General features: G+C 43.0%; 2 protein-coding genes across 5 annotated transcripts in view; one reads left to right on the top strand and one right to left on the bottom strand.

Moving 5' to 3' along the window:
- Nucleotides 1-212: 212 nt before the first annotated feature.
- Nucleotides 213-14,424, bottom strand: SLC35A5 (solute carrier family 35 member A5). Of its 3 annotated transcripts, none has more exons than XM_084631092.1 (7): nt 14,273-14,424; nt 12,868-13,020; nt 10,748-10,846; nt 5,872-6,005; nt 5,008-5,075; nt 3,716-4,508; nt 213-2,742 (listed from the first exon to the last, which is right to left on the bottom strand). In XM_084631092.1, the coding sequence occupies exons 2-7, from the start codon at nt 12,995-12,997 to the stop codon at nt 2,674-2,676; spliced, it is 1,293 nt and encodes a 430-aa protein (XP_084487218.1). In that variant the 5' UTR covers nt 12,998-13,020; nt 14,273-14,424; the 3' UTR covers nt 213-2,673. The 3 variants fall into 3 exon arrangements, with proteins under 3 accessions (XP_084487218.1, XP_084487219.1, XP_084487220.1); XM_084631093.1 differs by lacking the exon at nt 14,273-14,424 and adding an exon at nt 13,670-14,104; XM_084631094.1 differs by lacking the exons at nt 10,748-10,846; nt 12,868-13,020; nt 14,273-14,424 and adding an exon at nt 10,392-10,562.
- A 167-nt stretch (nt 14,425-14,591) lies between these two features.
- The window catches only part of ATG3 (autophagy related 3), a 31,583-nt gene continuing 24,640 nt past the window's right edge, over nt 14,592-21,534 (top strand). For both annotated transcript variants that reach the window (XM_084631124.1, XM_084631125.1), the window contains exons 1-2: nt 14,592-14,780; nt 18,932-18,973. In XM_084631124.1, coding sequence (XP_084487250.1) covers nt 14,709-14,780; nt 18,932-18,973 — 114 coding nt within the window. In that variant the 5' untranslated portion in view covers nt 14,592-14,708. The remainder of the gene's footprint in view (nt 14,781-18,931; nt 18,974-21,534) is intronic.

The raw sequence follows: 21,534 nt of genomic DNA, 5'->3' as shown, positions 1-21,534 counted from the left end.
ACAGAAACAACCAAATGTCATTATGTACTGCACCCTATCTCATGCTGCAGCTGTCAAATGTTCTAGGGTCATTGACAATACACTGTGTTTCTGTTTTTATTTAAAAGCTCTAGTGGCAACGGAGAGAAAAGGAATATTGTAACTCTAGTTTGCTGCCCCCTCTATGAAACCATGAATATACCTCAAACAAGAAAGAACTTGTGATGCAATCATTTCATAATGAACTTTAGTTTATTCAGGCTTGTTTTACAATTAGGTATAATAAATTACATGTAAAACAACACCTATTTACAAAGCAGTCATATACCATAGGCACCAGTACATATGAAAACAGCAGTCTCACACAGAATGCAATATAATGGTGAGTTGCTGAAATCAACAGGCCTTATTCTGCTCTCAGTTACACCGGCATACATAAGGAGGAACTCCACTGAAGCCAATAGTTACATAGGCATAAAATTGGGGTAAAGTCAGAATCTGGACCATGGTCAAGCCACACATTCTTTATTCACATTCAAGAGCTGCACCTGTAATAGGGAATAACCCAAATGGTATGTTTGAAAGGATACTGTCAGGTTAAAAATGATGAGCCAAATTCAAAGGGGCTCTCCAATTAAGCTGCGTTTACAGGTGCTTTGTATGGCCAGTGTCAAAAAGCAGCTGAAACACAGGAGTGAATTTAGCCTTATATTTAAAAATCAAAACACAAGTGTTATCTTCTTAGTAACAGCTTAGATTACTGAAACACATTGAAGTGTCTGTATAGTTTTTTACTGTTCTAAGGACTGCACAAACATTCAATAATTAATCCTCAGAACACACCTATGAGGTAGGTAACAGTATTATCTCTATATTACAAATGAGGAAACTCAGGGAGGAAGCTGAAATGGCTGAGGCAAGGTGACTAGCTGAAGCAGTGGAAGAAAAGGGATTAGACTCAGGAGTTGCTGAGTCCGCCAGATCATGCTGCATGGAATAAAACATTTTCAAAACTGAACAGACTTTTCACCATTTCTCTCAGCTTGGACAATGATAGTAGACTTTCAAATTACCCTACAGTTTCTAGTCAATTTCACGGTCAGGCTCACAGAATCATCAAAATGTAGGACTGGAAGGGACCTCAATAGGTCATCTAGTCCAGCCCCTACACGGAGGCATGACTAAGTATTATTTAGACCATCCCACACACTAGCGCAGTTTTGTAGCATCTGGGCTGCAAACAATGCAGAAAAATGTTGGTCTAAACAGAACCTAGTCATCTGATTTTTTTTTTAAAGACTATGGAAATATTTCTCAGGGTTTTGGTTTTTTAAAGCTTGTTTTTACAAAAAAAATCTAAATTTTGGGCCAAGTTTATCTTTTTAAATTTAAAACGCTGTATTTACAGATATGGTGAAATGCACTTACAGTGAATTTGGACATAAGGTAACTACTTTTATAGTAAAAGGAACAGGAGTACTTGTGGCATCTTAGAGACTAACAAATTTATTTGAGCATAAGCTTTCGTGAGCTACAGCTCACTACATCGGATGCATCCAATGCAGTGAGCTGTAGCTCACAAAAGCTTATGCTCAAATAAATTTGTTAGCCTCTAAGGTGCCACAAGTACTCCTGTTCTTTTTGCGGATACAGACTAACATGGCTGCTACTCTGAAACTTACTTTTATAGTGAGCTAGAATGAAAATCCCTGGTGTCTTGTGATGGGCAAACTGCAATTCCAGGTAGAGTACGAATGAAATTACTTCACCAAAGGAAAGTATACGAATCCTCTGTTTATTTAAAAGCTTGTATTTCTGAATATCAGGAAAGCATCTCTGCCACTGTGCAACACTAATCACATTGCCAAAAAAACAGAACGTATTTATAACTGGGTATAATGTTCCACAGGACACACAGGAGCAGCAACGCCTGCAAATCACTGCAGAAATGAGGAAACTCATTCTGCAGCTGTGGAATCATCCCTCAATCAAACTGCAGAAGGGTGCATGATACCAAAGAACATGTAGCCCTGGAAATAAGAATACCTAGCACTTATATAATGCTTCACATCTTTAAAGCACTTTACAAATGTTAGGGGTCCATTCAATGGGACTATTCTCAACTGAGTCAGGATCATTTATTTGAGGTTTACAGGATCAGGCCCTTCACCATTGAGAATTATTATCATCTTCATACAACCCTAGCGTACGGTAGACAAACATGTACAGTTAAGGACATCAAGTGTTCTGGATTATTATACATAATACAGCACCCATGTGACCCAGATCATTAAGCTAGGGCAAAACCTTCCTCTAATATCACTTTTATTATCAGTTTATCAGCACTGGAATTAACTGCTGATTTACACTAGTGTGAGAAGAGAAAAAGACCCTTAATATAAAAGGCTCGAACTGATAATTCTCTAGTTTTCCTTGTCAACTTCTGAAATCCAATGGGCTTTACTCATTTTTTCTCATCTGACATCCCAGCCCCAAACCTGGACACACCCTATTCTGATCTTGGAGCTGCGTTTTATTTGCACAACTTAAAAACACAATACAAATCCTCTGGAATCACAAAACCATCCGAACAGTTTTAACTGTTGCACTCAGAAAAAAGAGACTATCCCATATTTTAAAACGATAACACTGTTCTCTTGGAGAATACCCAGCACTCAGTTGCACAAGCTCATGCTAGAAGGCATCTTCATCTGTATCAATGTCACTGTTTGCTTTCGTCAGTCTCTCAAGTTCCTCTCCATCCTACAGGAGCCGAAAAATGGAGGGGAAGAAGATATTAACAGCATTAGCAAATTTTCTTCTTGTTGTGATTGATTTTACAAATGTGACTACATGTGTTATTTACTGTTAAATATCACCCTGGAATAGAACTGTGCAGAATTCCAAGGAAACACTGACCCTCCTTTTTCTGGGATAAATGACATTTCCCAGGACTAAATACAGACAGTGCCCTCTGCTGCTCACAGACCATAAATATATTCTAAATACTGCAGACTTATTTCTCAGTTCACCTGAATGTGAAGTCTGGGAGCAAGCCCCTTCCCCACAAAGATTTTCCTAGATTCTAAGCATCTGGATCTTTGTTCATAGAAGAACAGAAATTATAGCAGGAGGCTGGAGGAACTGATTCATGAGGAAGGGGCAACTACCATGTTGAAAAATCTTACATTAAAAATATCCTTACCTGAGTTTCTTTAAAAAAAAAAAATCTTACCTGAATTTCTTAAAACATCTTAGACTGTTAAAACTGAAAATTTTTTAAATATCTAATTTATTTTCCTCCCATTTATGCTGTATGTTTACTTTCTGCATTTAGCTGAACCTAGGCTGTGAAAATAGACTAGGCAATTTTCCTGGTTTATAATCAGTTCCCCTGTATAATGCTGGGATATTTGGGTTTGATGGGGTATTTGTTTGCAAATGCTAAAAGAAAATGTTAAATCAAGCCGAGATGGCTGAAGGATCATCTGAGGTCAGAGCAGAGAGGTAAAGCTTCAGCCAGTCCTCAGGAAACAAGAGGAAGCTACACACAGAAGTATGGAGCTAAAACAAGGATTTATTTACAAGACTGAGATTGATCTTGTGTCATTTAAATGAAAGTGACAATTTGGTTGAATTATGAGTCCACCCACAAGTGTAGTGAACTATGAACGGCCAATTGGGTAAAAAGTCTACGAGAGAGGGAGTCAGAGACATGAGCATTTCAAAGCCTTACCCCGCTGGATCGCTCCCAGATCTCACTGAGGAGTTTGTTCCTCTCCTGCTGAGTGGCATATTCCAGGTCTTGATGTTTGCTGGCATTGTAGATAAATATGGACAGAAGCACCACGGGTGCTTCCAAGAAGAAGTCCAGAGAAGGCTTGAAGTCAAAGATGACAATGGACACGATGGTGATGATCACAGTGGTGATCTGCGCAGTCAGGACGTGGAACATATTGTCTCGGAACTTCAGGATGAAGGCCACGGACAGCCCCAGGAAGGCAGTGACAAAAATGAGTGCTACAGAGAACACATTGTGGCCATAAAAGAAGCCACAGTACTCTATCTGCCAATAATTCTCAGAGCGCAGGCCCAGCATCAGCCCATTGAACAGCACCCCGAAGACATACAGCTTACTATTCTGCACAAAGATACTTTCATTGAGCTGGTCCCCTTCCTTCAGGATCTTTTCATTATAGATGTTGGCCAAAGCAGAGATGAAACACTGCACTATTATCAGCAGATGGCCCAAGCCGAGGCGGAGAGGTTTCAGTGCTCCTGCAGTGGTAGCAGTGACATTCCACTTGAAGCTGGAAAAGAACCCGGTTACCGTACAGTTGTCTCCTCCCGAGCACTCTTCCTCTGGCCTGGTGTACTGAAGGCAGTGATTAGATGAGCTGAAAAACATGTCATGATGAAACCCGTGTGTGGCCAAGCTGTGCTGACTGCTTCCAGTCCCTGCAGTCAGAGCTATGATGGACAGGAACAAAATCAGTAGAGATGCCCACTGCACCCAGGAGAACTGCCGTCTGTGTGGAGACAAAAAACCCCAAACCTTTAGAGTACAGGGACAGGTGTTCAGCATCTTGAAAACAAGTGACACATGGCATGAGGAAAACCTCCACACCACAGGCAAACCCAGAGAGAGAGGGTGAAATCTCAGCTCCACTGAGCAGATAAAATTCCCATTAACTTCAAAGAGGCAAGTGCCTCCCCCAGCTGCCTATGAGGAGCCAAGGGAGTTCCTCCATGACTCACAATGGAGACACAATTACAATACAATAATGATTCTATCTATTACAGAAGAATGAAGGACTGAGACAAATTTGCTGAAATTTAAACTTGTGGTTCCAATTAAGCTAAGTATTTCATACCTACCATAACACTTAAACCACTAAGCCATTATTCTTGCTTGTAAGCCAAAGACTACAGAAAATACAGAGTATTAAAAATACTATAGTCTTCATGTGGAGAGAAAGAATCCAGCATAACTTCCCCAATGTTTTATTTGCTTTCATAGCTACTTACTTTAGCACTATCCTGAATAGGAGTGCTGTTGTTATAATGATAAAATTTGAGAACAATACAGCCATGGCCTAGAAAAAGAGGACAGGAAAAAAATTACTATCGAGACAGAATCTGACCAAGAAAAATCAACTCACAGTGTTCATCTGTCAGAAGACCCCATAGCAAAAAGTGATCATATTGGGACTGACCTTTCACTCAGGGCGAAATTCGCTCTTGCAAGGCGGAACCACACAAGACCCTAAATGACTTGCCAGTTCCACATTAATGGCTTAAGTGGTGCACAGAACCCTTGCTAGGGTTTTCTGCAATGGGGCAGATTTCACCCTGGGCTAAACAGAGTTGGAAAAACTTCCACCAACTTCAGTGGAATCAAGCACTTTGGGCAAATAAATTTCCCTCACAGGCATGAGTTAGATTTTTAATACATAGAATATTCAGTCATTTAAATTGTGGTGTGCATTCAGATTTTTCTTTGCTGTTTGTACTTTGAGATTGTATAAAGACATTAATGGTAGGAGCCATATGGGGGGACAGGACCCGGAATCCACCTTCAAAGCAAACAGATATGCTGAGCTCAAGAAAGGAGGAGGAAGGACCAAGTCTTGCATCACTTTGAAGTCATTCAACCCTACCTCTAAGTCAGGAAGGAAGTACATAATGCAGAAAGATTCTCTCTCATCTGGAAGCTACAAAACAGGATCCGATGGGCAGATGGATGGAAGGGATTAATAGAAATGGTCCTTGTGTACAGGACAGCCTTAGACAGATCAACTGCAGGACCATGAAACCCCAACTAGCAAACCTCCAACAAGAGAGAGACTCGCATCATTTCAGTGCTATGTTATTTGGTCTGTGTATACTTACTGGTTGGAGGTTGGACAAAACATAGAAAACAATCAGGTTATCCAAAAAGTACAGAAAGGCTGGAATTGACCACTTCATGTAGTTACAAAACTCCCTCCAGGAGGTACATCCAAATTCACTATATGAACGTCCCTCTAAAAGAAAAGGGGAAAAAAATCAGTCAGTAAAATGAACTTGATTAGAATGATGGAAATCTGTGTGAAAGACTTTCCCAGTTGATGGAAATGTGTTTTAATCCCCCTCTTACAGGATAGCAATTGCTTTTTTTTGTTTGTTTTAAAGCAAATGTAGCGTTTGATGAATGGTGTCAGAATGACAGCCCTGGAGACCTTACTCTTCCATTAATCCACAGGAGATACACAACACAAACAAAGACAGCGCTAGCTTCCCCATACTCTCTTGTCAATCTGCCTTAACTGAGCACCTAAAGCAACAACCTCGAAGGAGAGGAGTTCAGTCTCCACAGTCATTTGGTCTTCTGCCTCAGCAGAGAGACCATCAAGAAGGCTGGTGGTCCTTTTGCACGATACTGACTAGGAACTAGGATGAGACTGCCCATCGTTATTGATGCCTAAAGAATGACAGTCAGATAGAAATGACTTTTGCTGACTACTGAGCATGCCAAGATTTGAAACAATAACCAAGATGTAAGAGACCTGCATATATACCACCCAAAGTACAGTAGCACTTTACAGACAAAAAGACAGTCTCTGTTCCCAGAGAGCTTACAATCTAAATGAAGATATGGCATAAAAAAAAAATTCAAAACAAAACAGAGAGCAAGGAAGAAGAGAAGATGCAAGATTACACATGGTTTGTAAGCTCTTTATGGCAGGGATCACCTTTTTGTTCTGGGTTTGTATAGCATCTAGCATGCTGGGATCCTGGTCCATGACGGGGGTGCCTACATGATACGATAATACAAATTAAAAAAAAAATAATTACATGTGCTTAAATGTTCAGGGGATGTGTAATTTAAACATAGTGTAACTTTAAAAATGAATAGCAGTGAGTGTGGGGATGAGAGGAACAGGAGAAAAAGAGATGTGTTTAAAGGCTCAAAAGGGGAAGGAAAGGGGAAGGTCAATGGAGGAAACTGAGGTGGGAATGAGTTGACTAGTTTCAGCTTCCCCTCAAACTATATTAGATTTGAGGGGAGAAAGTCTGGAAGAGAAATGTACCCTTAAGCAATCTTAATCAATAGTCATTAGAATGCAGGGGTGTGTCATTTTTTCCCCCGCGATCTGACTACACTTTATTCCCAAATCAAAGAATTAAATTGCTTAGTAAAAGCTTGTAAAGCACTTTGGAATGACAGGTGATCTGTCCAGGAAATATACTGAAGGAGGAAAACAGCAGTATCAAACATGCAGTAGGTAGAAAACCTTCACTGGCAGGGATATGGACTGGATGACCTAATATGTCTTTCCACCTCTAGATCATTATCAGTGTGGACATTTGCCTATAAAGGCTTTAATTCTTTAAATGTGAACTTTAAAAAACAGCATTTATTTACTAAGCACGTGAAAAAGGACACACAAGCACTGACATGTGTCATCCTCATCTTCTGTGACAGGGGAGCTGGAAATTCTACTCAGCTGACACTGACAGGTAGTGACATACCAACTACACTGTTCAGGCTGATAGCCCAACTCTTTCATGTGTGAGCCTTCAAGTAAATGCACGTAGCAGACATGTCACAGTGGCTTCTGGGTCAAACGTACTGATTGTTATATATATATTTTGATACCAAGTGGATTATGAGGAAAAAGGTCAATCTACTACAGTTAGGAAATCAACCCATTTTGAAAGACATGCCAGTTTTATCTACCCTTTTCATACAGTAGCTTGTTGGGTGCTAGTTACATGTGAAAAAAAAATATTCAGTTTGGTTTGCTTTTTAAAACACGGGCTGTGCACTGAATTTATGATCTACCTGAACCTGGCTTTTTCATTAACATTTGTGGAAATCAGTATTTCACTCAAGTTCCTTTTCAGTCTTTATTACAAAATGGTAGAAGTCGCAAAAGGCTATCGTTCTCTCCTGTACAAAAGTATCAGTCTTCTACTATTTTGCTTTATGAAATGGTAAGTTTGACCACTGATCTTTTTCACTTTATGAAGAAGCTACAGAGAGGCTGAGTAGAAAAGAAGGAAATGCAATCAACAATAATTTACTATTCTCTTGTGCCTTTCCTACGAGTTTCTCCAAGAGCTTTATAAACATTAAACAAGCCTTACAAAACTTACACTGGAAAAACTGGAGAACAGAGTAGTTGAGGGATTTGTTCAAAGTATACAGTGATGGAGCCAAGGAGTAGAACAAGAAATTCTCATTTCCAATTCTACACTTGAACCACAGGACCACTCCCTTCCTTCTAAGGTTGAAGAATACTGTATCTAACAAACTACAGGGAGAATTTTGCTTGACAGAATATAGTTACCTAAAATGAAATTCAGGCAGATCACCATAAAATCTTTAATGACCACAAGTGATCAGAAACTGATGTCTCACCTGAAGAAAAGAAAGAAAAAAAAAAGTACCCCAAACACCATGCATTCTGCTGGGACACTGAATCAGCATCGACTCAGAAGGAAGAGTATAGCCTACTGAATCACTGAGACAGAGGCTCCTGGGCAAAGGATCCCCTGTTTTTTTGCAAACAACTCACCTCAGACCTGACAAACTCACTACCGCAAACATGTTTTACAGGGTAATTATCCATAAATAGTAATATATAAAGGTATCTATGGAAAGCTTGTAACTTGTCAAGATTCATAACCATTGCAATATGCCTATATGGGCAATATTTAAGAAACAACGTAGTTATACTGAAAGTATGCTTTATGGACTTGGAGCAGAGTAAGTCACCAGGGGAGAATGTGTCTCTGTGATGGCTCATTCAAACAGGAAGGAGATGTCACCCCCTGTCCTGGTTAGCCAGTGATGAAGGTTCAATTGTCTAGCCTTGGTCCCTCTCAAGATTTTCAATGAAAAACCATCAGAGGTAACTGCAAACTATCAAAACCACTTGGAGGTAAAAAAAGAAACACTACAACAGACAGAGAATTACCCTGCCTACGAATAGAGACAAAAGATTGTTTCAGTATAACGCAGAGCATGGAGAAATACTCTATATACTTCTACTGAGGAGGAAACATCTTGAGGTGCAGGAGTGTTCAGGAGTATATGAAAAATTAGATCCTGGTCTGTGAAGCCAGCCAGATCAGCCACTGACTATAATACTTAATTTTTTTTATGGGGGGGCGGGGAGGAGGGAGACAGGGGGAACCTACTTTTTTAGATAGGAAAGGTAATTATTAATTAACTTAGACCCAGGTTCACCCGTTAGGATTTTGCTTTGTATTTTAACCATTTGTTTCCACCACACTCTCGTTTCCAGTGGAACATCTATTCTTTCTTAAATTAATCTTCTTTTAAAGTGCTCGTTAAGTGCTGTACATTATATAGGGGAGAGGATTTAAGGTAAAACTGGTAAACTGCAGTACACTGTGCCTTTGGGGGCAAAGGTTCTGGGATCTCTGAGAATAGCTAGTGTCAGGAGCTGGATATCACAGGGGAACTCTCAAAGGGACTGAGGGACCAGAGTGCACCTACTGTTAATGTGAAAGGTAAAGACAGGGCTGGCACAGCTCAGAGGAGAGTGCTTCAGTGGCTGACAGGCTAGGGAGCTGATGCCCAGCTCGGCACAGGCAAGACTCCCTCAAGCTGGAGCCAGAGGGTAATAAGACGACTCAGTCCTGGGTATCGCGAGAGCCATAACAGTCACCATCAGCACTTTTTACAGCTTTAGGTAACCAAGCCTAATCCTGGCTTAGCTGATAAGATCTGAAGAGATCAGAGACCCAGGGCTTGTCTTCACTTCAGAGTTAACTCAAGTTATAACTTGAGTGTTCCCTCTAGCTCTAGACCTATCCATACACAAAAACCCTTCAGTACAGCATGATAGCGCTTTTAACTTGAGTTGGCTGCCTGTCAAGGTGTACAGACTATGGGTATGTCTACACTACAGACTATTCCAGCATAAGTATACCAGCACAGTCCCATAGTGCAGACACAGTCTACGTCAATAGAAGGGTTTTTTCTGTTAGCGTACGAATACCACCTCCATGAATAATGTCAGCTACACTGATGGAAGCACTGTCAATATAGCTGAATCTACAGTGGGGTCTATGCCAATATAAATTCCATGTGTAGACTAACGCTACAGCTTGAGTTTGTCAGCTGCTAACACAATCATTCTGTGCTGCCTATACAATTGCTCTGTACTATTTCATAGTGTAACCTCCGTCACGCAAGCTACACGAACTCAAGAGAGTTAATCGAGTACAGAATGTAACTCAAGTTACCACTTCAAATAGGCTCCCCATTACCACTGCAAATAGGCTCCACCATGGTACACCACGTGTATAGTACAATTACTGGTTTCAGAGTAGCAGCCGTGTTACTCTGTATCCGCAAAAAGAAAAGGAGTACTTGTGGCACCTTAGAGACTAACCTATTTATTAGAGCATAAGCTTTCGTGAGCTACAGCTCACTTCATCAGATGCAAGGAAGATGATGTCTGTCTGTATCTGTACAAGTTTTTTCATGCAGTTGATAGATTTCCACTCCATACGGCTAAATGCAGTGCCTTGCATAATGACAGGTTTCAGAGTAACAGCCGTGTTAGTCTGTATTCACAAAAAGAAAAGGAGTACTTGTGGCACCTTAGAGACTAACCAATTTATTAGAGCATAAGCTTTCGTGAGCTACAGCTCAATTACTGTACATTTGAATCCATCATACAAGAGCAGAGGAATGTCAAATATAAGGTGAACATTTCCTAACAGATTTTAAACCATATGAACTTACCCTTTGCTGTTATCCAGAGTGCCATTGTCATACATAGCACCAATTTAACTAGCTCAGAGCACACATTCACAGTTGCCGGAAGGTAATCGTATTTGTTATCTGTGAAATTCAGCAAAATTATTATAGCAAATAAACAGTCATACTCCTCCAACTTTTCCAATCGCATTTAGAGCGACAGAAAGCACAATTCCATGAGAACCACTTAAATGCATCAATTAAAAAGTTTTGACCAGGGCCCATAAACAATGCACACTTTGTAAGTTAAGATTATGTTCATGACCTTAATTATAAATACTCCATATTTTCAATGGCACACAACTTCTTGAACATTTCATTTTCCAGGCTGAAGTTTTCCATGCTTGGTCTCAAACTCACAAATTTGAATTCTTCAGGAAAAGTTGAGTACAATTAGTTCAGCCATTGCTACCGAAAGATGAAAAATCATACTTTCCCAATTTAAGTAAATTTGAGCTTTGCTCCCACAAAACAAAACAACTGACAATTTTACAAGTTTGAGGTTGTTAAATTGGCTAACACTTCTTCAAGGATTAGGCCCTTTCATTGTTAGCCAGAATTGTAAGTAAGTAAGTATTTAATTTAATTGTAAGTATTTAAAATCTGTTTCACACATACTCTCTGTCAGTTTTTACTAAAGTTGGCAGCCACAATACTATATAGTAACAAAAGGCCTGATCCTGAAAGACTGACTTCTGTGGGAGTTGAGGGCACAGCACCTTCCAATATCAGGCACATCAGGGCTAAAAAGAAGGTTTTCAGCATAGAAAAAACTCTCTTTGCTGACAGATTCCAATGCACAACATCATCATCATCATCATCTAGCTCTTATATCACTTTTGTCATCAGTAGATCTGAAAGAGCTTTAAATGAAAGAGGTACCATACCCCCATTTTACAGATGCACAGACTTGCATTTTACAGAGGCACAGACTTGCCCAAGGTTACCCAGCAGATCAGTTGCAGAATGAGGAATAGAATCCAGGTCTACCGAGTCCAGTGCTCTATCCACTATCAAGGGGTTCTCATAACAATTTTTTTGGTGGCCTCAGAGTGTGGCCACCAACTTGCTGGTGGCTGCTCTGAAAATTTTTCCTAAAATTTTTAATTAACTTTATAAAAACAAATAAATATGCACAGGTACATGTCCAAATCATTGCAATCTATGTAGGGTGTTTTCTTTTTACAGACCCAATAATAAAAATAGTGTACAGTTGTCTCTATTCTTTATTGGACCTAAACAGAATAGAACACAAATAAGATGTTTTGAACATTCTTCTCATTTTTCTTATTGTTTCTGTTGCTTGTTTTGTTGCCCCCCCCCTTTTTTTTTTAAAGACTTGTTAGCTACTGTGTGTGCTGTGAAAAGTGATATTAACAAACATACAAATATCACTTTTCACAACAGACTTACTCAGCCCCGGCAAGCCCAGGGACAAATTAAGCCTTGGATGGGGAGGTAGGTACAGAGGCAGCAGGGGCCATGGGTGATGGGGCACTGGGAGAGGCAGTGAGAGGCGAAGGCAATGGGGCGATGAGCTTGGGGCCAGAGCCCATCACCACGCACCCAGGGAATTGAGCCCGAAGCCCCAGGCCCAGGTGACAGAGCCCGAAGCCCCGTGATTGGAGCCTGCCACCCGAGGGCTGAAGCCCGTTCCCACTGCCCCGGGGAAGGTGAGGAACTCACTGGCTGCCTATTCCTCCAGCTTGTGTCTCTCCGGAGGGGGGCAGGGCCCAACCACTCCTGGTAGCCCCTGGGGAGGGGGTGCTGCTTTGCACCCACCCCGCCCCCCCATCACGGCCCAGGAGGCTGTGGCCTCAAGAAAAGCCCCCAGTGGCCGCATGCGGCCACAGTGGCTACATTTGAGAAACACTACACTAGACCACACTGCTCCCCCAGAAACAGAATCTGTACTAAAACATTTATGCTCCTAACAAATCTTCAGGTGAAAGGCAAGGATAAACATATGGCTTGAATGGGACAACAAACCTCGTAAATATATTTGCAATAGAGTGATTTAATCTCAGCATCTACATTGTTTTACCCCAAGTAGAAAACTCTAATTTCTGCACGTAATACATTATATATTAAACATCCGACCTTACCTTCGTTGGTGGAATATTTCATCAGGAGAATACGACTTGAGCCCAACGTAACAAATGCTCCTCCTAGCAGGAAGGTGTACAAGGCTGACTTGGAGCACCATAGAGACGGGCTGCAGCACTTGGTCTCCATTCTGCTGTCTGGATGTCAATGCCCTTTGGACAACAAAATGAAAATATCTTGCACATGTATTTTCAGACGCTGATAAGCGATATCTAAGCACACATGATTTTACTGCTTTCTGGAGCCCTATCATAGTTTCATTCTATTGCTGCTTTGGAAAATCGCTGAGCAGCAGCAAAAGAGATACACAACATGCACCGAATGCTCCAGTGGAAGACCCAAAAAAGCAATGCTGGGAGAGGGATGTGTTTGTACAATGCTGAATAACTATTAAACGAATGGCATACTTTGGTATCTACCTGTTCTTTTATGACGTCACATTTAAAAACCAATTTGCTTAGTCTCATGTGCTGAAACAGGATCTCATCCATTTCCACAGAGTCCAACTAGAGTAGTCCAAACCCCTACACAAACCTCTCAGTCTCACTAACAACACAGGTTTCAGAGTAGCAGCCGTGTTAGTCTGTATTCGCAAAAAGAAAAGGAGTACTTATGGCACCTTAGAGACGAACCAATTTATTTGAGCATAAGCTTTCGTGAGCTACAGCTCACCTCATCGGATGCACCAATATGCTCAAATGAATTGGTTCGTCTCTAAGGTGCCACAAGTCCTCCTTTTCTCTTTCCACTAACAACATATATTAACACGATCAAGACTTATTTTTACTAGAATTGAGTTACCTGAAGCACCGAGATTAAGAAACAAGAATGCAAGACAGAAACCCTCTCCTGTTTCTTACGGGCGCAGCTGCGAAGACACAGAGCAGGGGAAGCCCCAGACTTTGTTTCACGAAGAGCCAAGCCGGCAAGCGGCCCGGAGCAGGTGTCGGTAGGGACGAGGCTGCAGGTGCCCGGAACGTGGGTAGAGAGACGTGGCACGAGCAGGCGCCCGGCCCGGCGCTCACCCTAGCGAGCTGCTCCCGGCGGCCGCCCTGCTGCAGTACAGACGGGAGGCGCCGCCGGCGGCCCGGCCACCCCCGCGGGGCGCCAGAGGGGAGCGCCGAGCCCCGGCTGCCCGGACATGCGGCCAACGCCGATCGCCGCGGACCGAAGCCAGGGGCGCTTCCCGCGCGAGACCCGGGCCAGGGGAGCCGGCTGCTCTGGGCTGACGCGGGGCGCGCGCGCGCGCTCGCTCGCTCACGCGCCGAGGCAGCCCCGCCCCCGCAGCGCCGCTCCCCAGGGCTCCCGCGCCGGCCCCGCCACCACGTCCGACGCCGCATCGCGGGCCCCTGGGCACGTGCCCTCACCGCTCCCAGACCCCGCCCCTCCCCGTCCTGAGCTCACCAGGCGGCGGAAGCTCCCTCGCCCAGCATTACCACTCAGACACGCACGCGCAGTGACAGACAGTTAGCGGCCCGGCCCGGCCCTTGCCGCTTAGTCACGTGTTAGGGGAACCACCCACCCCCATACAGTCATGTGATTCCTCCCCCGTGCAACCTATTGCGCACGTCCTTTCTCCTCTTCCTTATCCGCCTGTCTACGCGTGCGCGCAGGGAAACGGCCTCCTCACGTGCGCATGCGCGTTCTGGGCTCCAGCCGGCAATCTGCCGCGCAAGCATAAACCTGTGAGCGGAGCCTTCCCTTCTCTAGGCTTCTGTGTCACGTGCGTGGGGGTGGGGAAAACTGGTCATGTGACTCCGGCTGGCTGCGGGCGCTGCTGAAGGCTTGAGGCGCGAGCGGGGCTGTGGGCGTTAGGGACCCTCGCGCGCGCGCCGGCAGGATGCAGAACGTCATCAACACGGTGAAGGGGAAGGCGCTGGAGGTGGCCGAGTACCTCACGCCCGTGCTCAAGGTACCGGCCCGGTGGCGCCCCCACCCCCCGAGCGGAGGGGGTGGGCCCGGACCCGCCTGCTCCGGTCGGACCCCTCCACCCCCACTCCCGGGGGCGGTTCTCGCGGCGGCGCAGCCCGCTCGTGTCTTGTCCCAGCCAGAGCCGCGAAGCGGACCCCAGCCGGCTCCGTCCGCTGGGCAGCCTCTGCCCGCGCCGCCTTCCCGCAGGGAGCCGGTGGCGGCCGCAGCCCGGGACACTGGCAGCCGCCCGGCCTGCCCCCGAAGCTAGGCAGCAGGTGGGCAGGGGGGTGCTTTGCCCTCGGGTGCTGGCTCACCGGGCTGGGCGATGGCCGTTCTGGTGCCGGTGTAGCCGTGTTGGGTAGGGGCGTGACTGTTCTGCACCGAGATGTTTACGCTAGGGGTTGTACTCGCCTAGGTGCAGTTTCATGGGAGGTAAGGTGCCTTTAGGGTGACCAGCTGTCCCGGTGTCATCAGCACCATCCTGATATTAGGGGCTTTGTCTAATACACAGCTGTACCTTCCTCGTCTCCTCCCAAAAAATTGTCCTGTTTTTCCACACTTACTGTCTGGTCACCCTAGGTGACTTGTACTACGATAGCTTGTTCTCCTTCCTTTATAGAAAAAAATGCTGATATAAGCACCTGAGTATAACAGAGTCCACATTCCGGGGAGGGTGGTGGGATGATTGTACCACTCTTATCATACTGGTGTAGTTCAAGCAGTACAATTTTTGTGCGTAGGCAAGGCCTTTAAATAAGGCTATGTCTACATAGTAGCTAAACCACTGCAGCTGACCTGTGCCTGTGTGGGTATCCAGTTGCTGTGTGAGACCTAGCCCAATACTTGCCAAACCCTTGTAGCTCGTGCAACTACTTCTGTCTACTTCTGTGCTTTATGTAGCTGTAACGCATGCAGGTACTTCTCTCCCGTTAGTTCTTTGTTACATGTAGCTGTCGTACTACAAAGTATTCTTGCCTCTATTGTTAATAATCCCTTGTATTAAAATTGATTATTTTTTTTAAAAATTCCCATTCTCTTCTCTTGCTGTCAGTTTAGTCTCTGGATTTTCCTCAGTCCAGGTAATGAAAACCGTGAAGACCGTTTTGCTTTCAGATGTTTAGTGCATACTTTCAGAGGCGTTGTTTCTACTGGGACCCTTTTAGGGGAAAAAACAAAACCACAATCCTCTTGGTCAGTTCAGGCTTCTATAATGTAACTTCCTAACATATTTTGTACTTCACATCAGAGATCCTTGTTTGTAGACCACTTTATAGCATTCTTCATTCATGAACCAGATTTTCTTCCCCCGTGAAGTAAATATTATGGTGTTGTCCATGTTTTAGAAAAGTTTTTGTAACATTGCCTATCACTGTGTCTGTGAGTACAGAGGCAGAAACTGAGGCGCAGGGAGGTTAAGTGACTTGTCTGAGTTTACTGAGTGGGTCACTTGCTGTGCTAGGAATAAAACCCAGGAATTCTAACCCCAAATTTCTCCATCTAACGACTGTAACACATTGTATTAAAGGAAGATGTGCTTTACACCATCCTTGCACTTTGAATAGCTTGTTGTGAGAGACTGGAATGCCACAGAACAACTGAAAACCAAGTGAATGGTGGTGTCAGTTGTTGGCTGCATGTGCGTTCTCTCTGTGTGCTGCACAGGCTCTGACAAGATAGCTCACACAGCAGACTTTAATTGAACTGCCCAAGAAGATCACAGACTCTGTTCAGTGGTGATGGAGCATGGCCAGGTTTATTGCCAACAAAGCACAGTATTGGTTTCCTATATGTGCTACAGGTAAACTTAATACATGTTTGCTCATGATAGTGGACCAGCAGCTGGACAAAGGTTTAAGGTGAAGCATTCCAGCATTTATAGACTGAAACAAACCATCTGGGATAAACAACTTACATATCACCTTACATATTTTATGACGTTTATTACTCCCTCCACCCCCCCCTTGTACCTTTCTCCTGATGTTTCAGACAAAACATCACTTCTGTCAAACCATCTTATCGTGTGTAGGTTGGGGTATTCTTGTCCTAGCCTGCTGGAATGTATTTGCATAAACAGTGTATTGTAGCAATGCTAGCAATACTGGCGTCGAGTTCATGTACCGAACAGTGAACTTGCAGGCAAGCATCTGCTTTTGAGAGAGCCTGACTTTTGCTCAAAGCATAACTTTTGCTGACTTTGATTCAGGCCTTGTGGCAGGCCTCTGCTTCAGTCTCTCTTTCTACTACAGATAGATGGGATTTTAAAAATACCCACTAGGAATGCAGCATAATGTAGCCTTGGCTTCTAAAGAAGCTAAGCTTTTTACATGTCACTAGGTTGACAGGGGATTCAGGTTGGTCTGTTTTTGGCCCCTCCCACTCTCAGGATCCCAGACTTGTATGTGCTGTATGATGCACCTTGGGAACAAGTCTTAAGATCATCGCATTCTGAGACTTTGATACGGTAACACAATGCACTGCCGTAAAGTCTTCAGATTTATCTATTATCCCAAACTCTTAAAAGGAGAATTTTCATTGGCATGCAGTGTTGATATTCTGTTGTCTCTCTGTGGTACAACAAGAGTTTTGCCTGTCTCATCTGAATCATGCACTTAAATTTACATTTTTTCCTTCATCTTTGGAGGGGGGAGGAGAGAGAGTGCTTTTTTCAGCTCCCTTGTTAGAAGGAGACAATTTGGACATCCTCAGACTTAGTCTATGCCCCATGCTGTGCATCTATGGCAATTGCCTCTGGCAGTGGAGGCAGTAGAATGTATGCTTATCTGAAGACTGAATGATGTTGGAGGATTGAACAGAATGGAACTGTAGCCCAGAGTCAGAGTACTGGTTGAAATAAGCCTGAGACCTGATAATGAAATCTGAGAGCTGTTCAGGGCAGTAGGAAGGAAATCCACCTCAAATATTACGGTGGTGGGTGGCACATCCCAAATACGGATAACTACTAGTTCTCTCATTCTTGGGTAGTCTTAAAATGATGGGGGGGAACTTCTCGTCTTTCAGTGCTGATGTTGCTTCTTCTGAAGTGTAAAATTTTCTGTATATTCTGGGTTTACATGAGCATGAATTACACCTGTTTTTTACACTTAAACTTTCTAGATGTCTGTCTGAATGCAAAAATATACATTGAAATCTTATAGATTTCAATGTACTTTGTCCAAACCGAGAACAAGTTAATGAAAACAGCATGAGAAAAATCAATAAACTCAGAACTGTTTCCACATGGCGCACAATAAAGGAATGAATATATACACCAAAAAAGCAAATAATATCTCTCTACAAGTCACATTGGCAGTGGGAACAATCATTCTTCATTTCTGTACTTCTTTGCTTTTTGTAATATCAAACTGATGCATTTATGTTAATATTTTTTTAGTTTAGTACTTAGAGCAGTTACTGAAATCATGGCTGAGTGTGCCTGGTTCTGATTGGCTTTCTGCCTCTTAAGCAAGTATAGCATTGATCACAGGAGCTCTCCTTTTCTCCTATTAGCCAACTGAACTGTTTATAATTACAGAAAAATATGCTTTGGTTATGTGGCAGTTCTGATAACCTTCTGGATTCTGCAAAGAACTACTTTCTTGCTAATGTTTTGTGCCATAGAAAATGGCTGCAGGTAGGCTACAAACTAGGGTACTGACCCCACAACTGCCTTCAAGCTGGTGCACAGAGCTACCTAGAGCAGGGGTTCTCAAATGTCATTGCACCGTGACCCCTTTCTGATAACAAAAATTACTATGTGCCCAGGAGCGGGGACTGAATCCCGAGCCCCACTGAACTGGGTGAAGGGGCCAAAGCCTGAGCCCCACAGGCAGGGTTGGGGGGACCAAAGCCGAAGCCCAAGGGCTTCAGCCCCAGGCAGGGGGCCTGTAACCTGAGCCTTGCCATCCAGGGCTGAAGTCCTCTGACTTCGGCTCCGAGCGGTGGGGCTTGGGTTTCGGCCCTGGACCCCAGCAAGTCTAAGCCAGCTCTGGCAACACCATTAAAACAGGATCACTTTGGGGTCACGACCCACAGTTTGAGAATCATCAAAGAGAGACAGTTGCAGGATCAGAGCCTAGCAGACTTTCTTCAGCCTTGGAAAGTGGGATTCAAATATCAACAGATGTAAATGTTTCTGAATTGTCTTTATTCTAGGAGTCAAAGTTTAAAGAAACTGGAGTCATCACTCCTGAAGAGGTGAGTTTTGAGAACTCCTAAAATGTACTTAAGGAAGCTATTAAAATAGTAATAATTTGTGGTAAAAGTTGCCATAACATTATAATCGATCTTAAATTGGCTCTTGCAACTGCTAACTTAGTGAAAATTTGAGGATGTGATTACTACTACTATGTGCAAGGTATTTCTGCTGTTGGAGTCTGTCAGCAACAGAATTCCTCTTGGAATGGTGTTTGGGCGTAAGCCCTAGGCATCCTAATATAGGCTGAGGGAGAACCCACCCTTCTCTGAACACTGTTTAGGTGGTTTGGTTTTCCTGGGTCAGCAGCTCCATTCTGCATTGCAGTCGGAGAAGGAAAGAGTTCTTTGAATCGAAAACTTCCCCTCCCTTAAACAATCCAGGGACCACCCGAGCTTGCTGAAAGCAGCCCTTGCTTTCCACCATATGTTTTGTTCCCCTGCTGCTGAGTATGTGGTGGGGTCACAACATATTGTTGGCCACCTGCCATGCACAAGCATTTCTCTGTACTCCTCTATATGCTGCCCCTAGTTTAGCCATGTTTCCAGTAAGTGCTTGCAGTAGCAGCTTATAAAGGAGTCTGTTGTAAAAGGAAACAAGGATTACAAATTCCTGGCCTGTTTCTTCTCTGTATCGAATGCAATGGTGTTTTTTGGTTTTCTTCCTCTTCCCATTCTTATGTAAAGGGCTAGTGTTTGGAAGTTGTTGTCTCTGAAACTGTCTACGCAGAGACTACAAAAGAGTAAAATGGAGCAGGGAGGATGAAGGAGAGAGGTATGGTAAAAACAAATGCAGAGAGAAGGAAGGAAACAGAATCAGACAAAAATGAAGATAGTGGTGGCAAGACAGACAAATAACATAGGAAGATAAATGAGGCAGAAATATCCCAATATTGGCATCTGAAACGTCTCTACTGAGCTACACTATGTGCCAGAAGAGATCATTTTTGCTAGCCCACTGGAGTACTATAGAATGAACCAATTTGTTTAGTGCTAAACAATCTTTTGAGGTAGTTGTGTTTATTTTATTCTAACTTCATGGCGACCACCCAAAAAAAATTCTAGATAACTGAACCACTGACACTTTGCCCTATCAGCTGTGGGGGAAAAGCTGCACAGGGATGTCTAATTAGAAGGGGTTTCCCTTATGGGTCAGCTGGCTATATGCACTATGGAGGGAATCTTTGCTGTTTGCAGCATCAGATATAAATCCATGCCAGAGTGCAGGTGGATCAAAAAGAATCAATGAGAGACCTGCTTTAACAGGGTGTCTCTTCTATGGAAACAGACCATAGTAAAGCAGATGGTCAGAGGCGTAAAGTAGTGAATCATTGCACCAAGGTTAGCTGCCTTGACAAATCCATTCAAGTGTTTTAAACATGTATAGGATTATAAAGAATGCAGCGGTTTTCTACAGTATACACAATGTTCTCACGTATGAGTGAATGGCTTTATAGATCTTCCCTGATTTTTTTTAACTGTTTTCCCCATTGCGGTAAAACTTTACTTTTAATAGAGGTCAGTCTTCAGACACTTTCCTAGAAAGAGGAAATTACTATTCCAAGGACTAAATCTATTGTCCATACTGAACAGATGTGAGGTTTTCTGTTAGGCTGACTTGCATTGTTTTTGGAGCACATGGAGAGAAAATGGTTAGCCAATCTATATACTATAGCCTGTGAAGCCTTCTGCAATGGCTTTTGGTCAGCTGAGTAGCATGTTACTGTGAAGTAGTATTTGAAAATGGGAAAGCAGCTGGAACAACAGATGTGTAAGTCATTTGCAAAACTAATAACATTGTAAAGAACAAGCAAAACAAACTCACTATGGCTTTAAAACTTCAGCTGTTCCTTCCCATTATGAACAAAATAAAGGGACAAACAAATGATTGGATCAGACTGCATTAATATTCACTCTTAAATGCAGTTGTTTTTTAAAATATACTAGAAACATAATTAAGAAATGTCTTTACCTCCGTTACTATTTAAAAGGAAGTTTTTAAAATCTAATTCTTCAGGACAGGGACCTATTTTAATGTTTTCATTGCACCTAGCACACTTTGATATCCATTCATGATTGGCATCTCTGGGCACTGCCATGCCCTTAATACTTGTATCCACTTACTCGCTTTTTGCATTTCTCTCAACTTTAACAGTGAATAAGTGATGTCAGTTTCACTTTGTTTGTTCATGTTGCAGTGTGTGGTTTTGAACACTGCAGGGAAATGTTTTTAAGAACTTCTACTGTAGTTAAAATTTGAGAATGGGGAAATACTTCCATTTGGGTTTGTTTTTTTTTAAGAAGAAAAGCTTTCACACAAATTAAGTAGAATTTGGCTTGACATTTGCCTGTACTGCTAACTATAACAAGCATTCATTTAATAAAGCAGTCTTGTCAAATCCTGATATAGGAGAGAGTAAACTTGCCCCATGGACAAATAAAACTAGCTTTTTTTTTCACTGCTGTCTTCATGGTGGAGTGACCAAGTATATTTTATCTAGCCTGGTAAATGTTCATAAACCTTTTTAGGTTTGCCATAAGGTATAGAGAAAACTCTTGGAAGT

This window comes from Lepidochelys olivacea, assembly GCF_965140295.1.
Source record: "Lepidochelys olivacea isolate rLepOli2 genome assembly, chromosome: 1".
Classification (NCBI taxonomy): domain Eukaryota; kingdom Metazoa; phylum Chordata; order Testudines; family Cheloniidae; genus Lepidochelys; species Lepidochelys olivacea.
This window is presented reverse-complemented; position numbering and strand designations above follow the sequence as displayed.

Bases quoted from the DNA above. Each gene is read 5' to 3' on its own strand.
- SLC35A5 (XM_084631092.1), bottom strand. From the start codon at position 12,997: ATGGAGACCAAGTGCTGCAGCCCGTCTCTATGGTGCTCCAAGTCAGCC. The intron at 10,847-12,867 runs GTAAGGTCGGAT...TGAATTTCACAG, and splicing joins GAAATATTCCACCAACGAAG to ATAACAAATACGATTACCTT. The intron at 2,743-3,715 runs GTAAGGCTTTGA...CGGCTCCTGTAG, and splicing joins TCTGGGAGCGATCCAGCGGG to GATGGAGAGGAACTTGAGAG.